Below are 9645 nucleotides of genomic sequence, written 5' to 3'. Positions count from 1 at the left end.
CATGTGTACGGCTCCTTATGGGTACTGCAATATTTGAAGGGCTGGAGCGGCGTTCCGGTGCTCTCTGTCAGCACTCCTTTCAGACGAGACATATACCACGTGAAGACACGTTCCGCTCGTGTTGTGTTCAAGGAACCTGTCCTTGGCCAGGACAAACAGGTACTCGCTTGTTTAATTATTTTTGCGGTCTAGATTTCTTCTTCTTTTTTGAAGTGAGAAGTTGTCCGTCAGTCCGACTCTTCGGTTCTCCACGAATTACACAAGTCACCCAAATCAGTGTTAAAAAAGCGGGAGCCACCGAAAAATCCCCTATTAATGTATTGATTATAGCTCCGGGTCCGTATAGGTCGGCATCTGGGTCCAGATCCGGACCGCGATCCGCCTGTTGCCGACCCCTGTTCTACAGCATATACAATGAAGAAAGGAACCGTCTTCGCCTCTGAGCGCGGGAACAGAGGAACCAAGAAACAAGCCCACCCAAAGAACCCAACCCTGAGAATGTGCCACTCTTTAGGGAACCATACAAGGTAAAGACCCACTCTACAGGAGTTACCTGCTCTAATGATCACACTGGGCTTCAACTGTTCATATTATTGATACAAAGATTATTATTTTTGACTTCTTTCAAAAGCAACGGTTTCAGGATCAAAATGACTCTATTCATTATCAGAGGGAAATTGATCATTTCTATATGTGTGCTGTATTGTTGGCTTAAAAGTTACATAAAACCTTTCACCTTCTAGTGTTTTTTGTAGTGTGCTATACAATTATGTTTACTTTACAAAAAGAAACTGTCAAAGACAACAACATAACCTTTGCATTTTAAGTCCAATGTGTGAGGAGTGTCAAGAGAGATATTCTTAAATGTAACGTACACATTATTGGGAACAAATAAATAAATGGCAAATGATATTGAAACAAAAGCAAGTTTGTTCCACCTACTGTTTGTCTTAATTAACCAAATCCTACATATTGCTACCGATATATTGCTTCTAACAAAGTGTTTACCCTTTCTTTACGCAGACAAACAAAGGGGATACTCTTTCCAATCGAATCCAGAGGATGCTGGGTAGTTTTGAAGATGTGAATAATCCCTGTCCCTTAGCCATTGAGCCTTTACCCATTCCTACTTATGTAACCTTCTCACAGTCAGATCAGGCTCAGCCAAACACAGATAAACCAGCCAAGCCTCCATTCCTTAACCAAGTCCACACGTCCATCCCAAGTCAGAAAGCCCCCTCTTGTAACGGTTACTCCTCTCAGCCCATGAGGACGTCCACTGCCCCTTCTCCTCCTAACCAGCATGGACATTCATCCACTTTCTCGAATAGGTCCTTAAACCACAGTCAGCTCGGCCTCTCAGCACAGCAACAAAAGAAGAGTGAAGCCCACTCAGGTCTCAGGGAGTGTGTCAGCCTTCCCCAGGAAATGTCTTATCAGTCTCCTGATGCCAAGCGGCCACCCTTCCCACATTCCATTGACCATGATAACTATGACACGGACACTAGGGACACCTTTGATAGACTTCAAGTTCAAGGGTCCACAGATCACCACCCTGAGTCTGACAGCGCCATGGATGTTTCCACATTTGACCTGAAACAGTCCCCCAAAGATTCATCTCTGCCTCAAGCAAACAAAGGTAACACACTACCTTCCCAGACCTTCCCTTCACTCCTGTCGTCGAAGCCGCCCAGCGTAGTCATGACCCAGAAGCCCACAGCGTATGTGCGGCCCATGGATGGTCAGGACCATGTGGTCAGCGAGTCACCTAGGCTGAAGCTTTCACCAGAGCCATATGTACCTCTACCGGAGATAATCAACAAATCTGCGCTAGGCAAAACCAAGTTGCTGCCACCATTTTTGGAGGTAAATATATTCTCTTAGTTCGCTGTACTGTTATTAGACATGATATTATCTAGGCTGTATAATGGCTGGTTAGCTAATTTTAGCATGAAGAAAGAAAACAGGAGGTAACGGCTAGCTTGTCTAAAAATAGTTCTGCTTTTGAGGTGCTGGTAGATGGATTCTGTTACCTAGACAAAACCAAACTAGCTGTATTCCCCCTGTTTTTAGTCTTAATTCTAACCAGCTTTAAATTGGTGAAAAGCTTTCAGGTGGTATTGATTTTATCTAACGCTCGGAAAGAAATAGAATAAGTGTGTTTACAAAAATGTTAAAGTATTACTTTAATATCATTAGTAATAGTGTCATAGCTAAAATCCTGACACCATTTCCAGGATAGCAGCGTCCATCAACTGGCCTCAGTCTGTCGGACTGTAATTTAAACCAACTACGGCCATGTGCTTCAGGAAATAGTGTGTTTTCTTTAAAGACAGCTATTAAATAAAATAAATCATAAGTTTGCAGGACTGGATTCCTTCAATCCAAAGAATTTGGTTTTTCTATAGAACCTGGTTGTTCCTGTTAAATACAAAAGTCCGAATCAAAATACCTTTATTAGTCCCCCAGAGGGGAAATGTACATTGTTACAGCAGAAAAGAGCCAAAGACAGCTTAATGTTACCTTAATGTTAAGTAGCATGCACACAAAAAAAAAATTAAAGATAAAAAATATATATAATAAAAAGGTTACACAATTTACAAAAAACACATCCTGTTCTGAGGATTTAGCAGCCAGGTATATATTGCAGTTATTAACGGTGTGTGTATATATATATATATATATATATATATATATATATATATATATATTGCACATAGTTGGTGGTTAACAACAAGGAGTGTTACAGTATAGTAGTAGGATAGTAAAGACAGCATGGAGTAGATACTTGGTATATTTGGAATATAAAATTGTCTTGAGATGTCAGTGACACTGAATCTCTGGTTTTGGTGGTCCGGTGATTGGTGAATGTGGGGAGTGATAGAACAAGGGAAGTCCTACTTATTATTTCCCAGCACTGTTGTCTGGGCTATGAATGTACTGTGGAATGAGAGGATTGTGTCATCTGGAACATAGGGTTAGGGCTAATCAGCTAAAAAAAAAAATATTCTTGATTTAAATTTTAAGGCACTTTAAGTTCTAAGGCTTGATTTGTTTGAGAGAATTTGGCTGAACTCCAGGTCAATTCTATAGAGAGGCGAAGTCCCGCCCATCTACTTCCGACCCATGGGACCTTATTTCGGAAAACTCATGTATTGAAGTCAATTGGGAGAGAAAGATTATCTTTCGATCCCGTTTGAATTGTGCCACGAATTACACATATGATGTTTGTCAATTTAAAAAATAATTTCCATGTCAAAAAAGTCACAGTTTGTCGTAAAACTGTTGAAATATAAGACTATGAAAAATACGCAACTAGAAAGACTACAAATCCCAGAATCCCGTTCCCGCATGCTGGCTCTTACGGAACCGACTAACTCCCCTTGTGTGTATGTACAGCTCTCAACATGCCCAGACTTGTAGTGATTTTCACCTCTTTTAATACTTTTTGCCTCATTCTGTAAGAAAGAAGTGAAATGTGCCAACGTGACGGCCGTCTTGTTGTGTGGTGCGAGATGGGAGATGTAGTTCATTGAGCGGTTTCTCACAAAAAAAAGTGTTACTTCACAGTTTTAGGACACATTTAAAAAATGTTGACTTTCACAGTTTTAGGACACATTTAAAAAATGTTGACTTGCAAAATTATCTTTTAAATTGACAAACATCATATGTGTAATTCGTGGCACAATTCAAACGGGATCGAAAGATAATCTTTCTCTCTCCATTGACTTCAATACATACTTTTTCCGAAATAAGGTCCCATGGAGCTCCCCCCGGAAAGGGAGGGACTTCGCCTCCATTCATAAATAGACACACACAGGCGTTGCACCTGCAGCACGACACAGCTCCCCCTACAGTCCTGCAGCAGCACAGCAGTGCTAAATATGCTTCTATTCTCGCTACTCTGACTATTCCATTGCAGGTTTTACAGGCAATTATTTATATTCCTACTAAACCTTTGCTCCTAAATTAGGATCCACATCTGCAGTTTGCCATGTATAAAACACTTTGGATATAAAGTACAATCACAAATGTCTCTTTCCTCCAAACTATTGAGAAATAGAAGAAGTAATGTGCTTTCAACAATGTGTTTTTCCTTAAACAAGTCAATACACAGGTTTAATGGGTCAGAGAACCAACGTCCCAGTGCACGCCATTTTTTTAATTCCGGCACAAGTGTAAACCTTCTGGTGTGAAACTAAAGCTAGTTTAAAAATAAACCCTTAAACTAGCTTTCTTAAATGGAACAACCAATGGTAAAATAACAATTACATATATTTTTGTATTTTATAATAAATATGGTTTTCATGTGAATGTTAATTCAACATCAAAATGCAATTGTTGCCCCAAAACGGTGGAACCTTGATATTGCTGTTATTTTGTAATGTTAAATGGTTTCATTTTAAAACCAAACTCTCCACTGCATCTCTTCATGGAAACAATGAGAGTGCTTCTGCAGGTCTCTACCGCTCTCTGCTGGACAACACTGAAATGCATATATCTCTTTACTTTGATTTTAATGTGGTATGGTTGTATTTAATGTTTTCAGTGTTTTCAATTCCCCCCAAATTACAGTATACTTAGAGATGATTTTACATAATGCAGGTTTTAAGATAAAGAACAGCTGGCCAATTCCCAAGTAGGGCTCGATATCTCTCTATTCTGGTGAGATATAGTTGCAACAAACCGATGCAAGAAGTAAACAATCTGAAGGGGGGTCTTATGTTGTATTTAGCTATGTTATTTTACCTGTTTGACCTGTGAAATACCATTAAAAGGTTTGCTCTTGGAAATATTAGCCCTTTACCATTTTCTATGTCTGTCATGTTATAATTGCATAAAGGTTTATTCACTGTTTTGGACAGATCATTTGTTCATTTCTTTTCTACAGACAAGGACAGATGAGGTTCAGTGTGTCGAAGAAATCTTGAGGGTAAGTCCAGCTTTTACAACTCTCATTTACAGTTGAAGGCCGCAAGGTGAACCTCGAAAAGTCCTTTAGAAAAGAAATCCCGCTCCACAGAAGTGGAACTACATAATCTTTAGTTCATAAAAAAGAACGAGTCATGCTTATCCACCAAAGAAAAGTTCGTCGCTAAAATTCCTGTCAATTCTTCTAGGCACGTAATTATTGGCTGAACTAGTCCCTTCAAAGCGTAATAATATCTTGGTCAAAAATAGTGCCACGGTTTGTCACGTGATCATGCCAATCTACCAATTGGGTAGCTGCATATTGTCAACAGAAGTGAAAGATGGCCGCCTCCATGGTTACACTAAACCAGACCAAATGGATTCTAAACAGTGCTGTATGCTTGTTTTATGTCATGTTTTGTCATATGTCTTAATACATCACTAAGTCCGAGGTATTTGCGTTATATACGTGGTATTTGTGAGAGGTTTTACTATCTGGGAACAGAGTTGACCATCGAATCAACATTGGCTAGCAGCGTTTATCAGCCAACTCCAGCTACAACAACATTCCTGGACTACCATGTTCGCATCGCTAGGTTCATTTGCTGAGTTTGTGGATTATTCCATTAGACTGAGGACTTTTTGTCTGTCTGTCTGTTGTTATTGTTACCCTGTACACGTTAAATGCACTCTTAAAATAAACATGACTTGATTTCATACATAGCTGAGTCCAAGAAGAAGGTTAACTTGTTACGTTAAGTAATTTAGATCAATAAAATGCAGTACTTATACCAATGACCATTGATTCATTTATTTACTCATTCATCATATAATAATTTGATGAATTACATTATTATTATTATTATTATAGATTATTATTATAGATATATATAATATATATATATTATTATTATTGTAATATGATAATATTGTATTTGTAACTTCAAAATCAATGCCACCGTTGTAAGCTTGTCCTGTACGTATTCCATCTTGTATTGGTAAAATAATCAACCTTTTCGTGCTTCACAGACGTAATATGCATGTAACAATGTTTGTGTGTTGATAATTTTGACTTTTTGAGACTTTCTGGTGCGTTTTCCTCGTCCCCGCTACTCGATGAAACCATGGCGGTCGCCATTTTTTCCAAATCTGTTTGTTGATACCGGTATATGCAGCTACCCAATTGGTGTAGCACGATCACGTGACGGACCGTGGCACTACTTTTGACCAAGATATTATTACGCTTTGAAGGGACTAGTTCAGCCAATAATTACGTGCCTAGAAGAATTGACAGGAATTTTAGCGACTTTTTTTGGTGGATAAGCATTACTCGTTCTTTTTTATGAACTAACGATTGTGTAGTTCCACTTCTGTGGAGCGGGATGAAACGATAACAGGGTTCACCTTATGGCCTATTGCTACATCTGCTTGCTATAATGTTTATTTTATGAAGAGTGATGCCTGTATTGTAGTTGGGCCGTCTTTAGGCTCCTTGCATATAACATTCTTTTTATCCCACCATACAGGAAATGACCCACTCATGGCCTCCTCTCCTGACAGCCATACACTCACCGAGCTCAGTAGAACCCTCCAAGTCTCCGTTCCCAGCCAAGGTAAGACTTTAAAAGTTGAGGATAATTGAAAAGAAAAAGCATGTTTTAAGGCCTTAAGTCCTGGTAATTAAAGATCTGTTTGCATATACAGTAACGATTATCACACCATTTATTAATTAAGTGTACATGAAGATAACCATGTGCAAACTTAAATAAAGCCAATGTGTGACCCATGTAAAAGCTTGCGTTTGTTTCATTGTCTTCACAGGAAGCAGCGAGTCTCTCTTCATGTCCTGTACAAAGTGAGTCATTAAGTGAATGGCAATCAAAAATCAAGGCACAAAACCAGGATACACATGTTCATTAATATACATGTTGGTACTATATCATAGAACATCCCAAACAAGCATGCAGACCAGGGTTAGTGTTTTGTCTGTAAAGGACGAGGGTAAAATACAGTGATTGGAAACATCTGCTGTACATACAGCCTTTAGATAAAGAGTCTGTTTTAATAATTTGTGTGAATTGAATACTATAAACATTTCAAAGTTTTTCATGACATGTAATTCCCCTATTTTCTTCCAGAAAACTACAAGTCCCCTCCAGCAAATCCATCCCAGCTCATCCAGCAGAGCTCATCATCGTAAGTGACAATTAGGCTTTTGTCAGTTTGTTAATTCAGCCATTTAGACAACTTACAAGTTTTTTCATTAATGGAGCAACTAATCATTATTTCCTAATCAATACATCTGCATCAATCATCAATTTAAATATTTTATCAATAATCAAATGTTGTATCTACACTCACCGGCCACTTTATTAGGTACACCCTGTTAGTGCCGGGTTGGATCCATTTTTGACTTCAGAACTGCCTTAATTCTTCGTGGCATAGACTCAACAAGGTGCTGGAAACATTCCTCAGAGACTTTGTTCCATATTGACATGTTGGCATCACGCAGTTGCGGCAGATTTGTCTGCTGCACATCCGTGATGCAAAACTCTCGTTCCACAACATCCCAAAGATGCTCTATTGGATTGAGATCTGGTGACTGTTGAGGCCATTTGAGTTCAGTAACTCGTTGTCATGTTCAAGAAACCAGTTGGAGATCATTTGAGCTTTGTGACAAGGCGTGTTATCCTGCTGGAAGTAGCCATCAGAAGATGCGAACAGTGTGGTCATAAAGGGTTGGACATGGTCAGCCTCTATACTCGGGCTGTGGCGTTTAAACCATGCTCAATTGGTACTAAGGGGCCTAAAGTATGCCAAGAAAATACCCCCCATACCATTACACCACCACCACCACCAGTCTGAACCTGATAGATCCATGCTTCTGACCCTACCGTCCAAATGTCGCAGCAGAAATCGAGTCTCATCAGACTAGGCAACATTTTTCCAATGTTGGTGAGCCCGTGCAAATTGTAGCCTCAGTTTCCTGTTCCTAGCTGACAGGAGTGGCCCCCGGTGGGGTCTTCTGCTGCTGTAGCCCATCTGCTTCAAGATTCCACGTGTTGTGCGTTCAGAGAGGGTCTTTTGCATACCTTGGTTGTAACTAGTGGTTTGAGTTACTGTTGCCTTTCTATCATCTTGAACCGTTCTGGCCATTCTCCTCTGACCTCTGGCTGCCGCTCACTGGATATTTGTATCTTTTACGACCATTCTCTGTAAACCCTAGAGATGGTTGTGTGTGAGATCCCAGTAGGTCAGCAGTTTGAGACACTTAGACCAGGGCTGTCTGGCACCAACAACCATGCCACGTTCAAAGTCACTTAAATCACCTTTCTTCCCTATCCTGATGCTGTGTTTGAACTTCACCAGGTCGTCTTGAGCATAAGCGCTTTGAGCACCAGGAAAAGCGCTATATAAATGTAATTTGTTATTATTATTATTATTATTATGTCTAAATGCATTGAGTTGCTGCCATGTGATTGGCTGATTAGGTATTTGCGTTAACGAGCAGTTGAACAGGTGTACCTAATAATAAAGTAGCCAATAAGTCTATTTATATACATTTTATAGGAAATAATGAATATTGCTCTTGTAATTCCCTAAAGGTAAATTATTCAAATGGCTTGTTTTATTTAATAAATGGACAAAACCACCAGAATATTACTGTTGTAAATGACAAAGAAAAGTCCCAGATCTGAGAAGCTGGAAATGTGATATTATTATTGTTGTGTTCTGTGTGTGGGTGCCGTAGATCACTTGAAGCAGCACATTCCCGAGGGGTAGAGCCGGCCAGCTCCAGCGACTCAGAGTGTAGCTCAAGATCAGAGTCGGAAAGTGAAAGCACCATCGAGGAGCCGCCTCCACCCCCTGTGAGCATCTCTGTTAAAACCGAGGTAATTTGCTGCTTGCCACATTTACATTCCAGTGGTTCCTAAGCTAAAGGAGGTTATAAAGGAAGTTTGAAACCTCCTTTCCTATCATCTATCTATAGAATTCGAACGGCACTTATCATGGCTGCCACTGAGGGACTTCCGGGTCATTTCACTCCGTTAGGAAGGTTCCTAAGCTAAATGGACTATTCGACTGAAACCCTGAACTTTTACTTGTAACAGAGTATTCCTACACTCTAGTATTTCTACTTTTACTTAAGTACAATATCTGATCACTTCTCCCACCTCTGCTAGCTATTGAAATCCGTTGTAGCTGTACGCTAATGTAACTGTCACGACACTCAACACTCATAGCACTCTCTATGTTCATGTGAAGGCACGTCCGGGTTTTCATTTGGTGCCAAAACTACAGCACCAACTGCAACATTTGGCTTTGGCTCAGCAGCCGCCGCCGCCGCCTCATTCGGCTTTGGCAGTAAGTCCATAGATCCGATGGTCACTAAAGAGGGCACCTCTCCTCATCTGAGCCCCAATAATCAAAGCTACTCGGCTGTGTTGTTGGGCAGTTGTATTGAAGAGATCGACTAGGTCTGTCTCATCCAGATTTGCAGGAACAGCAACTTATACACCCACCTGCCACTTCATTAGGTACATTTAATGCGTATTCAATACAACAATGCTGCCTCTACATGCATAATAATGTTCAGTTTACTTTGACACTGTAGGAGAGGTATCACTTTAAAAACATTGTTATGATTGAGCTATTAGTAGGCAGTGGTGATAGACTTGTATTTATTACTAATATTTTGTCTATGGCATTTACATCTGAGGGGCAGAATAGTAG

General features: G+C 39.9%; 1 protein-coding gene across 1 annotated transcript; it reads left to right on the top strand.

Annotated features, from left to right (window-relative positions):
- Positions 1–301: 301 nt before the first annotated feature.
- LOC117551269 (AF4/FMR2 family member 1-like) lies at positions 302–8962 on the top strand. The gene is made up of 8 exons (XM_034224080.1): positions 302–527; positions 1024–1866; positions 4892–4933; positions 6438–6524; positions 6733–6766; positions 7050–7107; positions 8654–8804; positions 8903–8962. Exons 2-8 carry the CDS (start codon positions 1063–1065, stop codon positions 8933–8935), a joined length of 1209 nt encoding a protein of 402 aa, XP_034079971.1. The 5' UTR covers positions 302–527; positions 1024–1062; the 3' UTR covers positions 8936–8962.
- The last annotated feature ends 683 nt before the right edge of the window (positions 8963–9645 follow it).

The sequence above is a fragment of the Gymnodraco acuticeps genome, unplaced genomic scaffold (assembly GCF_902827175.1).
Source record: "Gymnodraco acuticeps unplaced genomic scaffold, fGymAcu1.1, whole genome shotgun sequence".
NCBI classification, from domain to species: domain Eukaryota; kingdom Metazoa; phylum Chordata; class Actinopteri; order Perciformes; family Bathydraconidae; genus Gymnodraco; species Gymnodraco acuticeps.
The sequence above is the reverse complement of the archived record's forward strand: the minus strand, read 5'-3'. Positions and strand labels throughout refer to the sequence as shown.

Excerpts from the sequence above, each read along its gene's own strand:
- LOC117551269 (XM_034224080.1), top strand. The coding sequence starts at position 1,063 with ATGCTGGGTAGTTTTGAAGATGTGAATAATCCCTGTCCCTTAGCCATT. Across the intron at positions 1,867-4,891 it reads TGCTGCCACCATTTTTGGAG|ACAAGGACAGATGAGGTTCA; the intron begins GTAAATATATTC and ends TCTTTTCTACAG. Across the intron at positions 4,934-6,437 it reads GTGTCGAAGAAATCTTGAGG|GAAATGACCCACTCATGGCC; the intron begins GTAAGTCCAGCT and ends CCCACCATACAG.